Source organism: Mus caroli, unplaced genomic scaffold, assembly GCF_978045245.1.
Source record: "Mus caroli unplaced genomic scaffold, Mus_caroli_1 scaffold_7, whole genome shotgun sequence".
Lineage (NCBI taxonomy): Eukaryota > Metazoa > Chordata > Mammalia > Rodentia > Muridae > Mus > Mus caroli.
This window is the reverse complement of record NW_028227262.1, coordinates 126,210,567-126,231,659: the sequence shown is the minus strand read 5'-3', so window position 1 is coordinate 126,231,659 and position 21,093 is coordinate 126,210,567. Positions and strand designations below refer to the sequence as shown.

At 39.2% G+C, this 21,093-nt stretch overlaps 1 protein-coding gene across 10 annotated transcripts in view; it reads right to left on the bottom strand.

Moving 5' to 3' along the window:
* Cadps2 (calcium dependent secretion activator 2) overlaps positions 1 to 21,093 on the bottom strand; it is a 558,168-nt gene that overhangs the window by 144,835 nt on the left and 392,240 nt on the right. For all 10 annotated transcript variants that reach the window (XM_085840793.1, XM_085840791.1, XM_029478700.2 and 7 more), the window contains exon 12: positions 500 to 636. In XM_085840793.1, the coding sequence (XP_085696919.1) occupies positions 500 to 636 (137 nt within the window). The remainder of the gene's footprint in view (positions 1 to 499; positions 637 to 21,093) is intronic.

Genomic DNA, 21,093 nt, shown 5'->3' with positions numbered 1-21,093 from the left:
CTGCTACTACCCCTCTGTCCCTCTACACCTCTGTTTCTCATACTGATACCATACCCCACCATACTGTTAGTTTTTCTGTTTCTTCCTCCTAGAGCTTATGCTGTCTTAGGAGTCATAGAGGCAGGTGCAGTGCAGGAAAGCCTGATGAGTAGAACATACATTGTAAAATGCCTGTGTGGGTTTTGGTGAGTCCTATGGCAAAGGTTTTACGTCTTTATTTAAAGCGTTTTCTTTTCACTCAGCATTCTCTTGAGGCACTGAGAAAGCAGTTCAGCATCTATTCCAGTCTATTCTCCCATCTATTGAGTGGCACAGCAGTGGTCTTCGAGTGTATAATTTTCAAATTGAGAAGCAATCGATTGGAATTCTTCAACCCTAACCCCAACTACCGTGATTAAATGAGTCAGGAATAAAGTGATGTTTTACAGCAACTATTTCTCACTTTCTAAAATCTTTTATTCTAGCCTATAGGTGAACGGAGAGACAGATTTGTACCCACCAAACAAGAATACGAATCATTCAGTCTGTGATCCAAAGTCTGTCTCTGGAGAATTCTGAAGAGGAAGGCATGGTCAAGCTTGCAAGGACTCGCAGAAATAAACTCATCCATCCCGTGTTTCTGAAAACGGTCTGCATCTGTAAATCCAAAAGGTCACTCATAGCACATTTATGTTTCCGATTTAATAACCAACGATATAGTTTACAAGGAACATAAAATTCAGGACTCTTGATAATAGGTGACCACCCTTAATACATTGTTTATGATGCAAAGAATATATGATATTAACATGAATTGCAACATCTGAAGTCACAAAATGACAGGAAGAAAAAAAACCCACAAGCCATTTAGAATGAATATATTCAAAGAAAACCTTTTAACTGCACGTATTTATTATGCGTATGAGTGTGCACCCCAGGATGCACATAAAGGGCCAGGGAACAACTTGCAGGAACTAACTGGTTCCTTTGCTTCTGCTATCTTGGTTTCAAGGGTCAAACGCAGGTTATCAAGCTTGGTTGCAAATGCCTTTATCTTTTGAGACACCGCATGGGCTCAAAATCTAATTTTTATTCAAAGTTGTTCCACAGACTCACTAAAAGAACAATCTCATGTCCCAATTTTAAGCGAAGTTGGCCTGGACATGGAGCACACCTTTAGTCACAGTGTTTGGGAGGCAGGGGATGGTGGATCTCTGTGATGAGGCCAGCCTGATCTACACAGAGAGTCCAAGCCAGTCCTCGCTGCATTGTAAAACCCTATACAAAAAGAAGGGGAGAGAAAAAGAGAAAAATTGATGCATCTTAAGATTATTCTTGCAAAAAGAAGTAACCCCAAAACAATCCAGGTCTGTTCATAAAGGAAACAGCAAGGATGGCCAGCAGCCTGCTTTCCAAATGGCAAACTAGGACAGAGTTAAGCACACGCGCTTCAGCTGGATCACTTCCAGTCTAGCTCTTTGTATAGAGCTTTTAATGGGCCCAACTTTAATGCAGAGATGGCAATGAACGCTCTCAAGCTTCAAGTTTAAGAGACACGAAAAAGGGAGCATCGTGGCTGTGCAGATATGCAGACAATGCACCACATCCCAAATGGCCCTTCAATCAAAGGTTCAAATCTACTGCTCTTTACAGACTGCATCTTTCAACGTTGGCAGACCCTGCGGGTTTATCAAAAGGCAAGCTTTTATGATTACTTTCATTAATGGTATGCTTTGTCAAAGTCTTCAACGTGATTTACTAAATATAGACAGAAAAAGCCCCCACGCTTCCCAAAAGGAGTGCTGGGGTGTCACTGCATTAGCTCTGACCACAAAGCCAGTTATCAGCACTGAAGTGGACCTTTCCGCAGTTATAAACATGATGCCCATTGTTCCTTAACATTCATACACAAATCTCTTTCTGGTCATCACAAGAGAAGAGTGCTAAATGCAAGCTAAGTGTAGTTTCTGAAAACCCATGAGGTACAGTCCTAAAACTGCAAAGGAAAAGAGACAAAAGTTTATTGATTAAACCCAATTATAGAGTCAGGCTCATAATAAAACTCAATATTGATCTGTGGACATGATGCTAACATAATCGGTCACATTTAGATATTTAGCTCAGATCCTATTGATCCATGTCAAGTTCAACTTTCAGCCATATTTGTAGATGGAAGAAATGTATAATTCAAGCTGAAGGGTCTTAAGAATCACATTTAAAAAAAAGACAGAAAAACTAATGTATATCGCTAGTCTACAAAATATCAAAAACCTGAATATAGCAATCAAGAATGGAAGATGATGCATTGATGATGTAAGATATTCCCTAATAATCTTTGGATAAAATACCATTTGTGATCTTTTATTTTTAATGATTACCCAAAGGATGAACTATTATTGTATGATACATAGTATTCAAAGGATGAACCCTAAACTTTTTGCTTTTAATTGAGAAGATAGTTCAACTTATCTTATATTTTGTCTCAGTCTTTAAAAGTTGTATATATTGTGATGTGAAATAGCATTAGATGAACAGGAGGAAGCACACCCAGGAGGCAAAGCACAGTGTTTTACAGTTGAAGGAATTGATCTATTTTAGCATCTTCATTCTTCCAAGTAGGAATCTGATCAGTGTCACCTCAGTGAGATGATTATTTTTATAAAATAACTGCTGATTTTTATTCATTATTTCTTTCAGCAGAGGTCATAAGAAGCAGTTAAAAATAACGACCATTAATGGTTCATCTGTGGATACCAGGATATGTGATACATTTCAGAGGAAAAACTGTCATAATACTTATTTTTTTGATAAAGGTTTAAAGACTCATTTTTAAAAACAACAGAAAAACAGTCATGAAATACATGCTTCTGGAAATGATTCTGTGGCTAATTTTTTATACTTAAATCATTTTTTGAACTGATAAAACAATGCTTATGAGATACAACAGCAAATAATTTTTACTAATGTAACAAAACACACATGATTGGAGAATTATTTTTCAACATTTCAATTATTGATAATATTATATTCACAAATATCAAGCCACAAGTGAATATTGTCCTCTAACTTAGAAAACAGGCAAACAAACTAATGAAAGTTGTCAGGTAAAACCCAAAACAAGGTTTGGTGAGATAGCTCAGTGAGTAATGACACTTGCTAACAAGCTTGTTGACCTGAGTTCAATACCCAGGACCCACGTAATGAAAAGAAAGAACTGCTTGCCTCAAATTGTTCTTTGAAGGCCTAAATTTGCTATTGTACATGCTAGGTATCCAACAACCACCCCCAACAATAACAACAAACAAACAAATGAACAAACAAACAAAAAAACTCTAACAACAACTTGATGTCTCTTAGGTCTTTAGCTTTTCGAACACATTCTGCAGAGGTCCAGGTTCTTTCCTCCTTTGTCAGATAAGGACAGTGCCAAACACAGTACAAGACACAGTGAAAAACACAGTGCAAGACACAGTGCCAAACACAGTGCAGGACACAGTGCCAAACACAGTGCAAGGCACAGTGAAAAACACAGTGCAAGACACAGTGCCAAACATAGTGCAAGACACAGTGAAAAACACAGTGCAGGACACAGTGCAAGACACAGTGCAAGACACAGTGCAAGACACAGTGCAGGACACAGTGCAAGACACAGTGCAAGACACAGTGCCAAACACAGTGCAAAACACAGTGCAGGACACAGTGCAAGACACAGTGCCAAACACAGTACAAGACACAGTGAAAAACACAGTGCAAGACACAGTGCCAAACATAGTGCAGGACACAGTGCCAAACACAGTGCAAGGCACAGTGCAGGACACAGTGCAAGACACAGTGCAAGACACAGTGCAGGACACAGTGAAAAACACAGTGCAAGACACAGTGCCAAACACAGTGCAGGACACAGTGCAAGACACAGTGCAAGACACAGTGCCAAACACAGTGCAAAACACAGTGCAGGACACAGTGCAAGACACAGTGCCAAACACAGTACAAGACACAGTGAAAAACACAGTGCAAGACACAGTGCCAAACATAGTGCAGGACACAGTGCCAAACACAGTGCAAGGCACAGTGCAGGACACAGTGCAAGACACAGTGCCAAACACAGTGCAGGACACAGTGCAAGACACAGTGCAGGACACAGTGCAAGACACAGTGCAAGACACAGTGCCAAACACAGTGCAAAACACAGTGCAGGACACAGTGCAAGACACAGTGCCAAACACAGTGCCAAACACAGTGCAGGACACAGTGCAAGACACAGTGCCAAACACAGTGCAGGACACAGTGCAAGACACAGTGCAAGACACAGTGCCAAACACAGTGCAAGACACAGTGCCAAACACAGTGCAAAACACAGTGCAAGACACAGTGCAGGACACAGTGCCACACAGTGCAAGACATATGCCACTCTTAGCTTCTATGAAGTCACGAGGAATTAAAAATAAACTCCAAGAGAATTTGGACCTCCCTATGTGACATATATTTTTATTTTTAGTTTTTTTTTTTAATTCAAATTTTATTTTCTTTAAACGAAAGTTGGTTTAGTTGTTTGGCCTTTATTTTAAACAAAGATAACAATGTATATGGTTGTTTATAGCTCCCTGCAAAGTACAAGGAATGGTATCAGCATAAAAGCAAGGGAGTAAGATAAGGATGCATGCTACTGAAGGCTCAGTATTTTTAACATAAGATTCATTTTGGATATTAGAACATAAGGTCATGGAAAGTAAAAAGTGAGTGAAGTGAAGCGGATTGCCAGGTCACATGACACAGTTAACATCTGGGAGGAGAGCAGCTACAATCTACTTATTTAACAAAATCAATCAATGCAACAATATCTTCTTAACTGTGTCTTTCAGGAAACCTATACCCTGAAAACCTGTTACTTTATGTCTTTTGTCTGTCTCCCTACATTTCTTCATTCAAATTATTGTCTCACTGCAAATAAACTATAATACTGTTTATCTTTTCATTTTAATAAGAAAATGTTTTCATGTAGATTTCTCTTGGCATAAGTCATCTACATTTTACTCTTAAAAGACACAGGTGAGGCATATAAATTAGTTGGAAAATGTGTTTCCAATCACCTAAAACCTGTTGTTTAAAAGTGGCTTTTATCAGGTTACCTTAAATTAACTCTTATTGTAAGGTAACATCATTTGGATATTTTAAAAATAAAAATATATCTGTAGTTATAGTCAAATTTTCTCTGATAGGATACCAGCAAATTTCAGTTTAGTTTGTCTTATGAAACAGTGTAAGAAAATTATCAAAACAAGTCAGCAAGAAATGATCTTAAATGATACATTGCAATATGTCATAAATTGTGATGATTAACCTATAGACTAACTACAGATGTGGGACTCAGTAATTGAGGGTGCTGATGGAGTTTCTATGGTAACAGCTGGATATCTAGGCTCTAACATCTCTCAGCGGTATTGTCACCAGAAGTGCAAACAGTGGATGGCATAAAATCCAAATTGAGCAATGTTGCTGTTTGCTAGGAATTTAAGAAGATATAAAAGTTTTATTTAAGTGGAATGTGAAAATTTGAATGTTTCATTAGGGTAATTGGTGTGTGGATGGAAGGGAGAAGAATAGGAGGTCACCAGCTTCAACTGATACAGTTAATACTGACTTGAAAGTAAGGAATGCAGGAAATACAGGAGCCCACAGAAGACCTGGCTGAGCTCTGCCTAAACCTGTATATATTTTTTTATTAGATAGTTTCCTCATTTACATTTCAAATGCTATCCCCCTTCCTAGTTTCCTCTCTGAAAGTTCCCTATATACTCCCCCGCCGGCTCCCCAACCCACCCACTCCCGCTTCCTGGCCCTGGCATTTCCCTGTACTGGGGCATATAATCTTCGCAAGACCAAGGGCCTCTCCTCCCGTTGATGGCCAACTAGGCCATCCTCTGCTACATATAAAACTAGAGACAAAAGCTCGGGGGGGGGGGTACTAGTTAGTTCATATTGTTGTTTCTTCTACTGGGATGCAGACCTTGAATTTATGAAATTCTTAGGCAAATGGATGGATCTAGAGGATGTCATCCTGAGTGAGGTAACCCAATCACAAAAGAACACACATGCTATGCACTCACTGATAAGTGGATATTAGCCTAGAAACATAGAATACCCAAGATACAATTTGCAAAACACGTGAAACTCAAGAAGAAGGAAGACCAAAGTGTGAATACTTCGTTCCTTCTTAGAATGGGGAACAAAATACCCATGGAAGGAGTTACAGAGACAAAGTTTGGAGCTGAGATGGAAGGAAGGACCATGCAGAGACTGCTCCATCCAGAGATCCATCCCATAAAAAGCCACCAAACCCAGACACTATTGCATATGCCAGCAGGATTTTGCTGACAGGACCCTGATATAGCTGTCTCTTGTGAGGCTATGCCAGTGCCTGGCAAACACAGAAGTAGGTGCTCACAGTCATCTATTGGATGGAACACAGGGCCCCCAATGAAGGAGCTGGAGAAAGTACCCAAGGAGCTGTCTATAAATTTCATTCAGTTCATATCCTCATACAGCTTAGAAGTTTACCTGAAGTTATGAGTGGCCTGCAAAAGTTGGCACATTCATGTTCCTGTGTCTACATGTAACCTTCAATAGGTAGAGTATAATACTTTAAGTTTTTATGTAATTAAGTCTGGTTAGGATGCTATTATCTTAAATATGTGGGATTTTTTTTTTTTTTTTTTTTGCTTAAGACTATGGTAACAGTCAAGACAAATATCATTTAGGAGTTTATTCATATCTCAATTATTGATCAACTAATTAGCTTCTTTTTGCTATGTTAGTTAAAATTGACATGTGGATTTCTATGCCTTGTATTCTGTAGTAAATGATACAAAAATATTTTCACACAAGTTCTGCTTAACACAGGGAGACTGAGGATTCTAAGTTAGCAATCTGAACATTTACCAGAAACTGTCTGCTCAAGGTGAATGTAACATGGAAATGAGGAAGGCAAAGTGTTGTTAAAACAGCAACGTAGTAAGAATGAGAAAAGCAATGTCATGAAATTAAATGTGAGCTATGCTCTCACTTAAGGAATTAAAAATTATTAGGCAAGAACGAAAGAGATGGCAGGTTTTCTGGCTCGTGTTTACAAAAAACAAAAGATTTATTTTATTTGTAATTATGTAATGTGTGTGCGAGTGGGTTTGAGTTCCCAAGAGTTGAGAAGAGATAGCGGACTCCCTGGAACTGGGGTTACAGGCAGTCGTGAGCTTTCTGACCTGGGTGCTAGAAACTAAATTCAGATCTAATAGAAGAAGAGTTCTCAACCTCTAAGCTACTGGTTCACAGTTGACATTTATTATTGAAAGTTAACTACTACTTTGTTATGTGTTACTAAGATAAAAATATACCATGTAATACCATATGTAATCAAGAGAAAATGGAAGGCAAGGTGGTTTTGGATTGAGATAGCAAACAAAGGTAGTTTTAAAAACCTGCTCAACTGACAAAAGCTGCTTACTACATTTGAGATGGAAAATGTATTTAGCAGCATGTGCCACCCGTTCTGCTCCTTCTGAGCAAGGATTTGCATAGATCTTCAGATTTAAAGAAAGAGTTAAGATAGATTTATCTATTGGAGAAATCTATAATATTTATATTATACATAAACAATATTTATTATTTTTGATATCCTAAAAGATAAGGTATCCTCTACTAGTTGAAATTAACAAACTTATTATTTGACCATCACTAAAATTGTTATGCTTAGTTAAAAAGGTTTACAGGCCAAATAAAATTGAGACAGTTAAAAGAAGGAAAATAACTGGTCCCTCAATTTAGCTCATCAAATATGACTGTTTTAAGCACGTCTACCTTCTCATATTACAAATAGGCTCCTAACATAGTGGAAATAATATCATCATAATAATAATCTAGAGTGTTTTCACTTCATATACTCTGGCCATCTTTATATATTATTACATTATCTTTATGTCTTCATGAAAAATAAATATTAGATAATTTCTTCTGATATGATAAACTTAAAAAAATGTCAGTGCTAATGAAAATTTTCTGAATCTGGCTAGAACATTGGAGTGTGACATTGTAAATAAAGCTAATAATCTTCCAAGTTCTTATCAATACAAAAATTGTAATATATTTGATCAGAAAGAAAGAAAAAAAAAGGATGAAAGAATAAAAAAAAACTTTACCTTTACCAACTACAGGTTAGCAAAAAAATAAAAAGAGAAATGAGATATTACATAGTTAGACAATGTGTTGTTTTAGCTTTATGTTACTTATTTTGATTGGTGACTATAAAAGTTGCCCTAAGGGATGACCAGGAAAAGAAAGGAACAACATTGGGTCCGGGGAGGCAGCGAGAGGCCAACTGCAGAATGCTGGGAGTTGGGATTCTCTCTCTGACTAGCTGCAAAGTTATCCTTCTTGCCTTGTTAGCTTCCTTTAAAATTCTAATTATTTATTTATTAAAAACAGATGAAAAGAAGAAGTCTGATCTCATTTAAAAACTACAACTAGCAGCTTGCCAACTGGAAAAGCATTGTCAGTGGTGACAGCAGTCTGTCTTTAAGTCAGAATCAGTACATCCAGTTCTACCTTGCCTGATCAGCAGGACCTTCCCCATAAAGTGATGCTAATCAGAAAAATCTTCTGTCAGAGAAGGCTGAATGGCCTAGCCAGGCAAACTGATTGCTAGACGTTTTAACTATGAGTTCTGCATCATTTAGCTGCAGTCTTCATTCTCCAGGCTCGTGGTTTGCAAATACCCTCTGGACCTCGGCACAAACTGTGCATTCAACACATTATGAAAAAAGACAACAGAATTCAAGTTAATGAGGGTGACATTTTCACAAAAATAGTAGTCAAGTCACTGTGACTCAGTGGGGCCCCAAGCGGGAGTCATTTATTCTCACTTGAACTCTGTTGCTTTTAACACATGGCAAAAGGTCTGTAGATTGTTGGGCTTGAGGAGGGTGGCATGATTGGGGGCATTACTTATCTATCAAAAAAAAGTTAAATGGGGAGAAAAAATATAAGTTTATCAACATTATCACAACACCATACATCAGGCAACATGGAAGATTAGTTCCTAAGAGATGTGACATGAACAAGGCAAGCCTTAAATCGGCCTTAGATTAGTGCCAGAAAAACTGCTTCAGGCGGCCGCTGTCGGTAGAAATGACTTAAGTCATGGCACAGGGAGCCCTAGTATTCTTGTCTGAAAATAGGCTGACCCTGGAGGAAGGCTACAAGTGGCTAGAATTGTCAGGAATACCCAGAGAGGAGAGGTGGGCCGGAAGGGAATCCTCAGCTGATGCCACGGGCAGGCTCAGTCTGACCCCCTCAATCCGTGGGAAATCAGGGGTTCTGGCAGGTGGGCATGGCGTCTGCGAGAATGGGGTGACAAACAGACACGACACAAGGGAGAGCTGGTGCCTCGAGCTGGGACTTCGGACAGGTAAGACTTTTCTCCCCTTTTCTTCTTCTTTTTCTTCTTTACTTCTCATTTTTCATAGGATCTCGTCAGGGCGCTGCAGGCCCACAGTTTGAGGAGGACGAGTAAGTTTTTACCATGGGGCAGTCTGACATTAAAACATGTTTCGACGTCTCATCAGCCATAGTAAAGGCCTACGCTGTAGTGATGAAAGGAGGGAAACTCAGCGCTAATTTTAAGAAAACCTGTGAGAATGAAAAGCGTTCTCAGGGGAATGAAAGATGCATGTTTCGGTTGTAAAAAAAAAAAAACCCAGGAGGAAGGATTGTAAAAATCTCTCGGGAAACAAGGGCCTTCATCCAGGTCTCTGCCCACGCTGTGGTGAAGAGAACCTTGGAGGAATGAATGTAAATCAAAGTCCCATAAAGATGGGACTCCGCTCACTGAAGATGCGGGTAAGACAAAAAAAAAAAAAAAAAAAAAAAAACTAGATAAGGGGCAGCCCTTAGCCCCATTCAGGAACTGTGGACCTCGTTATAGGACACAGCCCCAATTATAAGAAAAACTTCAAGTTGTGGATTCTGATACTTTAGGTAAAGTTAAAAGTCATGGTTAAAGTATAAAAAGAGACTCCATGTCCACCTGCTGGAACCCCTGATTTCCCACGGATTGAGGCTGGGCCGGGTCCCTGGCAAGCTGAGGAATCCCTCTCCTCCTCTCTGATTGCAGTTTCCATGACCTCTCCCTCCAGATGAAGGACAAGCCTTGGTCCACAGTCAGCATCAGTGACCCTAGATCTATTGGCCTGTGTTACAGGCAGCAGAGTTAGAGTGTGGAAGTGTGGCTCCCATGTGGGATACGCTGCTACTCAGCATCTGTGGCTGCAGAAACTATTTGAAGGGGACTGTGTGTGTGTGTGTGTGTGTGTGTGTGTGTGCGCGCGCACAAGTGCGCATGTGCGCATGTGCATGTGTGTATTATTATTCTTTGGGAATACGAGAGGTGGTGCCCAAACCTCACACTGATCCTGGAATGCTGGTTTTTATCTTGGCAGCCAAAACATAACGACTATTAAGTAGGATTGTGATAAAAACCCAGAAAATTAATCCTAGTAAAACACAGCTTCCTTCTTGCCAGCAAAACTTAAATCCCGAGGAGGGGAAAAAAAAATCGAACCCTTCCTCTGTCAGTAAAGCTTCAGAATGTTTATATGCTGAAAATGAAAGAAACATAACTAAATTATTCAGGAAAATAATTGCTGAGCCAATTTTTAAGGAGATGGAGGGAAAAAAAGACACACATAGAGGAACAATGTAACAACAAACAGAAGTTGGAAGAAAGCAGAACAAAATCTTTAAAGTAGTAAAACTTTTTTTTTTTTCTACTCTGCTTATAAGAAAGAAAAAAGAGCTCTTCCGGTCAGAAAAGCACCTGGGTAGCTAGGGCGCAGGGTCGGCTGACACTCGCCAGCTACCCACAACACCCGCCACAGGATCTTAAGACTTCTGGTGAGTGGAACACAGCTTCTGCTCCAATCAAATTGTGCGTGGGACCTGAGACTGCATTAGTTAGGGAAGCAGAAAACCGGCCTGAGTAGGACCACAGGCCTCTTCCGGCTGGACCAGCACCGGGGTACCGCCAGCTACCCACGACCCCAGCCGCAGGATTTTGAGACTGCTGGTGAGTGGAACACAGCTTCTGCTCCAATCTTTAAACAGTGACAACGACAACAACTAACCCCAGAGATTACCAGATGGCGAAAGGTAAACGTAATGATCTTACTAACAAAAACAAAGACCACTCACCATCATCAGAACCCAGCACTCCCACTTCGCCCAGTCCAGGGCACCCCAACACACCGGAAAAGCTAGACACGGATCTAAAAGCATATCTCCTGATGATGGTAGAGGACTTCAAGAAGGACTTTAATAACACACTTAAAGAAATACAAAGGAACACTGGTAAACAGGTAGAAGACAGTAAAGAGGAAGCACAAAAATCCCTTAAAGAATTGCAGGAGAACACTGCTAAAGAGTTACAAATCCTTAAAGAAAAACAGGATAACATAATCAAACAGGTAGAAGTCCTTAATGAAAAACAGGAAAACACATCCAAACAGATGATGGAAATGAACAAAAGCATACTAGACCTAAAAAGGGAAGTAGACACAATAAAGAAAACCCAAAATGAGGCAACACTGGAGATAGAAACCCTAGGAAAGAAATCTGGAACCATAGATACGAGCATCAGCAACAGAATACAAGAGATGGAAGAGAGAATCTCAGGTGCAGAAGATTCCATAGAGAACATCGGCACAACAATCAAGGAAAATGTAAAATGCAAAAAGATCCTAACTCAAAACATCCAAGAAATACAGGACACAATGAGAAGACCAAACCTACGGATAATAGGAGTGGATGAGAATGAAGATTTTCAACTCAAAGGACCAGCAAACATCTTCAACAAAATTATAGAAGAAAACTTCCCAAATCTAAAGAAAGAGATGCCCATGAACATACAAGAAGCCTACAGAACTCCAAATAGACTGGACCAGAAAAGAAATACCTCCCGACACATAATAATCAGAACAACAAATGCTCTAAATAAAGATAGAATACTAAAAGCAGTAAGAGAAAAAGGCCAAGTAACATATAAAGGCAAGCCTATCAGAATTACACCAGATTTTTCACCAGAGACTATGAAAGCCAGAAGATCCTGGACGGATGTTATACAGACACTAAAAGAACACAAATTCCAGCCCAGGCTACTATACCCAGCCAAACTCTCAATTAACATAGATGGAGAAACCAAAGTATTCCACGACAAAACCAAATTCACACATTATCTCTCCACGAATCCAGCCCTTCAAAGGATAATAACAGAAAAAAGCCAATACAAGGACAGGAACCACGCCCTAGAAACAACAAGAAGGTAATCCCTCAACAAACCTAAAAGAAGACAGCCACAAGAACAGAATGCCAACGTTAACAACAAAAATAACAGGAAACAACAATTACTTTTCCTTAATATCTCTTAATATCAATGGACTCAACTCCCCGATAAAAAGACATAGACTAACAAACTGGCTACACAAACAAGACCCAACATTTTGCTGCTTACAGGAAACTCATCTCAGAGAAAAAGATAGACACTACCTCAGAATGAAAGGCTGGAAAACAATTTTCCAAGCAAATGGTATGAAGAAACAAGCTGGAGTAGCCATTCTAATATCTGATAAGATTGACTTCCAACCCAAAGTCATTAAAAAAGACAGGGAGGGACACTTCATACTCATCAAAGGTAAAATCCTCCAAGAGGAACTATCAATCCTGAATATCTATGCTCCAAATACAAAGGCAGCCACATTCATTAAAGAAACTTTAGTAAATCTCAAAGCACACATTGCACCTCATACACTAATAGTGGGAGACTTCAACACACCACTTTCACCAATGGACAGATCATGGAAACAGAAACTAAACAGGGACACAGAGAAACTAAGAGAAATTATGAATCAAATGGATCTGTCAGATATCTACAGAACATTCTATCCTAAAACAAAAGGATATACCTTCTTCTCAGCACCTCATGGTACCTTCTCCAAAATTGACCACATAATTGGTCACAAAACAGGCCTCAACAGATACAAAAATATTGAAATTGTCCCATGCATCCTATCAGATCACCATGGACTAAGGCTGATCTTCAATAACAAAATAAATAATAGAAAGCCAACCTTCACGTGGAAACTGAACAACACTCTTCTCAATGATACCTTGGTCAAGGAAGGAATAAAGAAAGAAATTAAGGACTTTTTAGAGTTCAATGAAAATGAAGCCACAACATACCCAAACTTATGGGACGCAATGAAAGCATTTCTAAGAGGAAAACTCATAGCTCTGAGTGCCTCCAAAAGGAAACTAGAGAGAGCACACATTAGCAGCTTGACAAAATACCTAAAAGCACTAGAACAAAAGGAAGCAAATTCGCCCAAGAGGAGTAGACGGCAGGAAATAATCAAACTCAGGGGCGAAATCAACCAAGTGGAAACAAGAAAAACTATTCAAAGAATCAACCAATCAAGGAGCTGGTTCTTTGAGAAAATCAACAAGATAGATAAACCCTTAGCCAGACTCACTAGAGGGCACAGGGAAAGCATCCTAATTAACAAAATCAGAAATGAAAAAGGAGACATAACAACAGATCCTGAAGACATCCAAAACACCATCAGATCCTTCTACCAAAGGCTATACTCAACAAAACTGGAGAACCTGGATGAAATGGAGAAGTTCCTAGACAGATATTAGGTACCAAAGTTGAATCAAGATCAGGTTAATGATCTAAACAGCCCTATATCCCCCAAAGAAATAGAAGCAGTCATTAATAGTCTCCCAACTAAAAAAAGCCCAGGACCAGATGGGTTTAGTGCAGAGTTCTATCAGACCTTCAAAGAAGATCTAATCCCAGTTCTTCACAAACTATTCCACAAAATAGAAACAGAAGGTACTCTACCCAACTCATTCTATGAAGCCACAATTACTCTGATACCTAAACCACAAAAAGACCCAACAAAGATAGAAAACTTCAGACCAATATCCCTTATGAATATTGATGCAAAAATCCTCAATAAAGTTCTTGCTAACCGAATCCAAGAACACATCAAAACAATCATCCATCCTGACCAAGTAGGTTTCATCCCAGGGATGCAGGGATGGTTCAATATACGGAAATCCATCAATGTAATCCAGTATAGAAACAAACTCAAAGACAAAAACCACATGGTCATCTCGTTAGATGAGGAAAAAGCATTTGACAAGATCCAACACCCGTTCATGATAAAAGTCTTGGAAAGATCAGGAATTCAAGGCCCATACCTAAACATGATAAAAGCAATCTACAGCAAACCAGTAGCCAACATCAAAGTAAATGGTGAGAAGCTTGAAGCAATCCCTCTAAAATCAGGGACTAGACAAGGCTGTCCACTTTCTCCATACCTATTCAACATTGTACTTGAAGTCCTAGCCAGAGCAATTCGACAACAAAAGGAGATCAAAGGAATACAAATTGGAAAAGATGAAGTCAAAATATCACTTTTTGCAGATGATATGATAGTATATATAAGTGACCCTAAAAATTCCACCAGAGAACTCCTAAGCCTGATAAACAGCTTCGGTGAAGTAGCTGGACATAAAATTAACTCAAACAAATCAATGGCCTTTCTCTACACAAAGAATAAACAGGCTGAGAAAGAAATTAGGGAAACAACACCCTTCTCAATAGTCACAAATAATATAAAATATCTTGGCGTGACTCTAACTAAGGAAGTGAAAGATCTCTATGATAAGAACTTCAAGTCTCTGAAGAAAGAAATTAAAGAAGATCTCAGAAGATGGAAAGATCTCCCATGCTCATGGATTGGCAGGATCAACATTGTAAAAATGGCTATCTTGCCAAAAGCAATCTACAGATTCAATGCAATCCCCATCAAAATTCCAAATCAATTCTTCAACGAATTAGAAAATGCAATCTGCAAATTCATCTGGAATAACAAAAAACCTAGTATAGCAAAAACTCTTCTCAAGGATAAAAGAACCTCTGGTGGAATCACCATGCCGGACCTAAAGCTCTACTACAGAGCAATTGTGATTAAAACTGCATGGTACTGGTATAGTGACAGACAAATAGACCAATGGAATAGAATTGAAGACCCAGAAATGAACCCACACACCTACGGTCACTTGATCTTCGACAAGGGAGCTAAAAACATCCAGTGGAAGAAAGACAGCATTTTCAACAAATGGTGCTGGCACAACTGGTTGTTAACATGTAGAAGAATGCAAATCGATCCATTCCTATCTCCTTGTACTAAGGTCAAGTCTAAGTGGATCAAGGAACTTCACATAAAACCAGAGACACTGAAACTTATAGAGGAGAAAGTGGGGAAAAGCCTTGAAGATATGGGCACAGGGGAAAAATTCTTGAATAGAACAGCAATGGCTTGTGCTGTAAGATCGAGAATTGACAAGTGGGACCTCATGAAACTGCAAAGCTTCTGCAAGGCAAAAGACACCATCAATAAGACAAAAAAAACCACCAACAGATTGGGAAAGGATCTTTACCTATCCTAAATCAGATAGGGGACTAATATCCAATATATATAAGGAACTCAAGAAGGTGGACTCCAGAAAGTCAAATAACCCCATTAAAAAATGGGGCTCAGAACTGAACAAAGAATTCTCACCTGAAGAATACCAAATGGCAGAGAAGCACCTGAAAAAAATGTTCAACATCTTTAATCATCAGGGAAATGCAAATCAAAACAACCCTGAGATTCCACCTCACACCAGTCAGAATGGCTAAGATCAAAAATTCAGGTGACAGCAGATGCTGGCGAGGATGTGGTGAAAGAGGAACACTCCTCCATTGTTGGTGGGATTGCAAGCTTGTACAACCACTCTGGAAATCAGTCTGGCGGTTCCTCAGAAAATTGGACATAGTACTACCGGAGGATCCAGCAATACCTCTCCTGGGCATATATCCAGAAGATGTCCCAACCGGTAAAAAGGACACATGCTCCACTATGTTCATAGCAGCCCTATTTATAATAGCCAGAAGCTGGAAAGAACCCAGATGTCCCTCAACAGAGGAATGGATACAGAAATTATGGTACATTTACACAATGGAGTACTACTCAGCTATTAAAAAGAATGAATTTATGAAATTCCTAGCCAAATGGATGGACCTGGAGGGCATCATCTTGAGTGAAGTAACACAATCACAAAAGAACTCACACAATATGTATTCACTGATAAGTGGATATTAGCCCAAAACTTAGGATACCCAAGATATAAGATACAATGTGCTAAACGCATGAAACTCAAGAAGAATGAAGACCAAAGTGTGGACACTGTGCACCTTCTTAGAATTGGGAACAAAACACCCAGAGAAGGAGTTACAGAGACAGAGTTCGTAGCTGTGATGAAAGGATGGACCATTTAGAGACTGCCGTATCCAGGGATCCATCCCATAATCAGCTTCTAAACGCTGACACCATTGCATACACTAGCAAGATTTTGCTGAAAGGACCCAAATATAGCTGTCTCTTGTGAGACGATGCCGGGGCCTAGCAAACACAGGAGTGGATGTTCACAGTCAGCTATTGGATGTATCACAGGGCTCCCAATGGAGAAGCTAGAGAAAGTACCCAAGGAGCTAAAGGGATCTGCAACCCTATTGTTGGAACAACATGATGTACTAACCAGAACCCCGGAGCTCTTGTCTCTAGCTGCATATGTATCGAAAGATGGCCTAGTCGGCCATCACTGGAAAGAGAGGCCCATTGGACTTGCAAACTTTATATGCCCCAATATAGGGGAATGCCAGGGCCAAAAGAATGGGAATGGGTGGGTAGGGAAGTGGGGGGCGCTATGGGGGACTTTTGGGATAGCATTGGAAATGTAATTGAGGAAAATATGTAATAAAAATATTAAAAATTAAAAAAAAACAAAAAAACTAAAAAAAAAAAAAAGAAAGAAAAAAGAATTCATCACCAAAGCTTTACATTATAAGATAAAAAAATAACGGAAGTCTTCCATGGAGTAAAATCTCTACACAGAAAGAAATACAAAGCTTGCCGCTGAAGTACCCCTAGAGAGAAGAGTCTACTGGGAAGACTTCTACTAGCAGACTGCCCAAGTTCTAAAGCTCTAGCAAAGTACAGTACAGGTATGTAAAGTGAAAGGTAAACCCAGTAAAGAAAAGAAAGGAGAGTCTAAAAATACAAAGATTTGCAGTCAGTTGATGCTGACAAATGTCCAAGGGTAGCCTTTGGAACTCACCAAATGCCTATATGGTTCCATGATCACTGATGTGCACATCAAGGAGTGTAAACATTGATTCAAAACAGATGCAAAACCTAAGAGGCATTTTAAATAATATCTAGGTGCATGACAGACATTTAAATATTGCTTTAGGTGAAGATTTATTATTCATGACATTAATGTTACTGTCTATTGTCAGTTTGAGATCTATAATCACCAGGAGATGATGGGCCTCTGGATATTCCTGTGGAAATTACCTTAATTAAGTTAACTGAGGGGAGAGGACCTGCTCACCATGGGTGGTACTATTCCTTAGGCTGCACTCCTAGGTGATAGATAGAGCAGAAAGTGAGCTTTGTACAAGCACCCATTGCTCTCTTCTTCCTGACTGTGTATGGCATATGACTGGCTGCTTCTTGCCACTGTTCTCTTAGTTTCCCCAACACAATGAACTATATCTCGAACTGTGAGACAAAAAACAAAAAACAAAACCAAAAAAAAAAAAAACCAAAACAAAACAAACAAAAAACCCACTCTATTTCTTCCTTAAGTTACTTTTGTCTGGGTATTTTAGCATAGCAACAGAAAGGTAACTGAAATAAGTATAACTATTTAAAAATGAGAAACAATGCCTCTAATTCCAGCATTCAAGACCTTGATGCAGAAAGATATAGACTGTAAGTTCCATCACGATACATTATTATAAAAACAACAGCCAAACAACAGCAAGAAGAAAACAGACTTCATAAAAATTGAGATATATGTGTTTTGAAAGGAAATATTAAGATTTATGGTAGAATAAGCCACAGATGAAGAAATATTAGTCAAATGTCATATTTTACATCCAGGATATGTAGATATCTCAAAACACAATAATAAGAAAGTAATACAAGCAAAATATTTTGGAGGTCAACTAAAAAAGAAGATAAATGAATAGTAAATGACCAAAAGAAGAATAACACCAGAAAGGAAGCCACAGGCTACTAATGAAAATCTCAGTGCTAGGGATGGGTTACCTAAAAGTTTTTGGCTAGAGTCCTGAAGGTTTCTTACCAGAGCTAGATGGCAAGAGTCTATTACTGATGATAACTCATGCTTTGTTTGCAGGATACACAGAAGTCTAGCTAGAGAGGAGGTGGACACTTTCTTCCTGCTAACTAGCTCTCATAATGTCCAAAGATATCATGCAGGTTGCTTGGGGGTGGGGTAGGAGGGAGGATTTTCAGTAAGAGTCTTACTCAGTTGTGGGCCCTGATTGGCTGTACCAAAATAAATAAATAAATAAATAAATAAATAAATAAAATTAAATTTTTTTTTTACTTTTTAAATATTTTTTATTATGTATTTTCCTCAATTACATTTCCAATGCTATCCCAAAAGTCCCCCATACCCTCCCCCCCACTTCCCTACCCACCCAAAATGCCCTTTATTGCAATAGTGGCAAAGTCAGCAATGGGGGTAACCACCTCCCTTCTGGCTGGGTCTGAGGCCCACGCCACTGGGTGGAATTCTCCTCTGGTATTGTAAACTCAGTCAAACGTCATGGCTTAGGAGGTCAGAGGCTTTAGTAGAGAAGCTATCGCTGTTTGTAATTTCGTTACATGGATATGGATATGATATGCTTCTCAATAACCATGTTCAGTCATATGGATCAGCTTTGGTCATGCAAGGTCCCTTCTCCAGTGGGCAGCAGAATAAGTGCAGAGAGACATCAGGGACGAGACGCAGAGCACAAGGGACTGCTAAATGTTTATCCTTACATAGAAGGATAATTTTACAGAGAATGCTATGAGGAGGGAGTAAAAGTCAACTAGGAGTGAAGGAGAAGAGTGCAATGGATGTTTTGTTCAGGGGCACACAAGGCCCCAGTATTCCCTGGGTATAGACAATTAATAGTTACAGGTGGGGGAAAATATCTTTTTTGAGTTTGTAATCACCAGTAAGAAGCTGATTCCTATAAATAGCCCCTCACCCAGGATGCTGTAAAGAACCCTAAACCCCACAATATATCATATTTAAAAAAAAAAAAAAAAGAAAAGAACGTAGGAAGATTAGTTGGGATAGGAAAAGCATCCGTGGAAGTGGTGGGGGGTGGGGAGCAAGGTAGGGTAAGGAGAGGTGAGGAAGATATACGTACGTTACGCACATGTGTGAAAATGTTCTAATGAAGCTCATTATTATGTATAATTAATATGTATTAATTAAAAGAAAAAATACACTAGCTTAAAAGTAAAAGCAAATAGGCAATAACTAACCAGGAAAAAAAAAGATGCAATAGCAGTGTAAGTAGGCCATGTGATGAAATACCCTACTGAAGAATAAAGGAGTGGTCCTCAGATGAGAGGCCAATATTAAAAAGTATGTAGGAATTTTGAGTAAATGAAGATATATTTTACAGGAGGAGCTGAAACAAGTAAGTATTGCTGAAATAAGAGTCTGGATGTGTTCTAGGTCTTTTGCTCTTATGAAAGACAACAGGCAAAATGTAAAGTGGACATAACAGTAGGTGCAAAGAGGCAGGTGCGCTCCACTATCCCAAAGGAAATGCTAAAAGGATGAGATTAGGTGCACTAAAGAAAACACGAATGAGTTTTCAAAAACAGAGCTGAACACGAAAACTAGTATTACAGCATCATTTATGAGGCCCTGACGCCTCCCAAACCAAACATGGATTTGAAAGAAGACAAAGGAGGTTCTAGTTAAATACTGTAGAACTGTATCCCCTGGATAAAGACTGGAATCTGGTCAGTGCATGCAGTAAGAACTTAAGTCCTAAACACTCAGTTTAGGCCTACTGAGTCTGTAATTCAGGAGAAACAAGATTATAGATCATTCATAGGGGCAAAATAATCCAGGGACAATCCCTGATGAGAGCAATAAAAAGACATAACAGGAGGAAGACATTCTGGTGTGCGTGCATGTGTGTGTGTGTGTGTGTGTGTGTGTGTGTGTGTGTGCTCGCGCACGTTTGTACTGATGGAGCCTTGCATCTGATGACTCAATATGATAGCCCATGGCATCATTTCTAACCTGAGATGTCCAGTAGCAAGGCAGCAATTGATGTGGTCAGGCTGAGACAGAAATGCCAGAATGAGCCTCCTGAATGAGTTCTCTGCACGGCACGGTGCTCTTAGAGACTATTCAACAAGAGGCTATGCACCACTGTGGCAAAAGCCTGCTAAACTATGCAGCAAAGTATTGCAAGGTTTCAAAGGAGTTGAGATGAAGACATACATCCCACCCTTAGTTGTCTGGCACAAAGAGCCTCTAATGATGCTCAGATGTAACATACTTAAGAGTGTCTAAAGAGAAGAGGATAATTATTTGATGCAAGGAAAGAAAAAATAAAGACATAATGCATGTCAAGATGTTACTATCCCAGAGAAGAACTTGACAATAAAAAAGCCACAACTTGAGCTTAGAGACAGAGACAGACTGATTTATCTAGAAATAAGGGAAGTTTTGTTAAGGAGTGCAACAAGTTAAAGCCTTTTTTGGTCCGGTGAGTATTCAAAGTGTGTTTGAAACCGCTCATGATACTATTACACAGCTTACAATGAACTAACCACCTTCAAATTAACAGGAAAGACACACCAGATATTAATGCCTTAAATAAGCCTACAGAGACTGATAAGTCACCAAGCATCTGAAGAAGCTGTTGTCTTTCTTTAAAACAAACAAACAAACAAACAAACTATATGTTCCTCTTATCATTCTATAACAGAGAAAGGAATAGCCCAATTTCCCTGGCATGTTACCAAAAACAAATGCACTGAGTGATTCTTCAAGATATAGTATTCTAGGAACCTAACATTAAATTTGATTTTATGACATCTCCTTTCTTCTAATAATAAGTCTCTA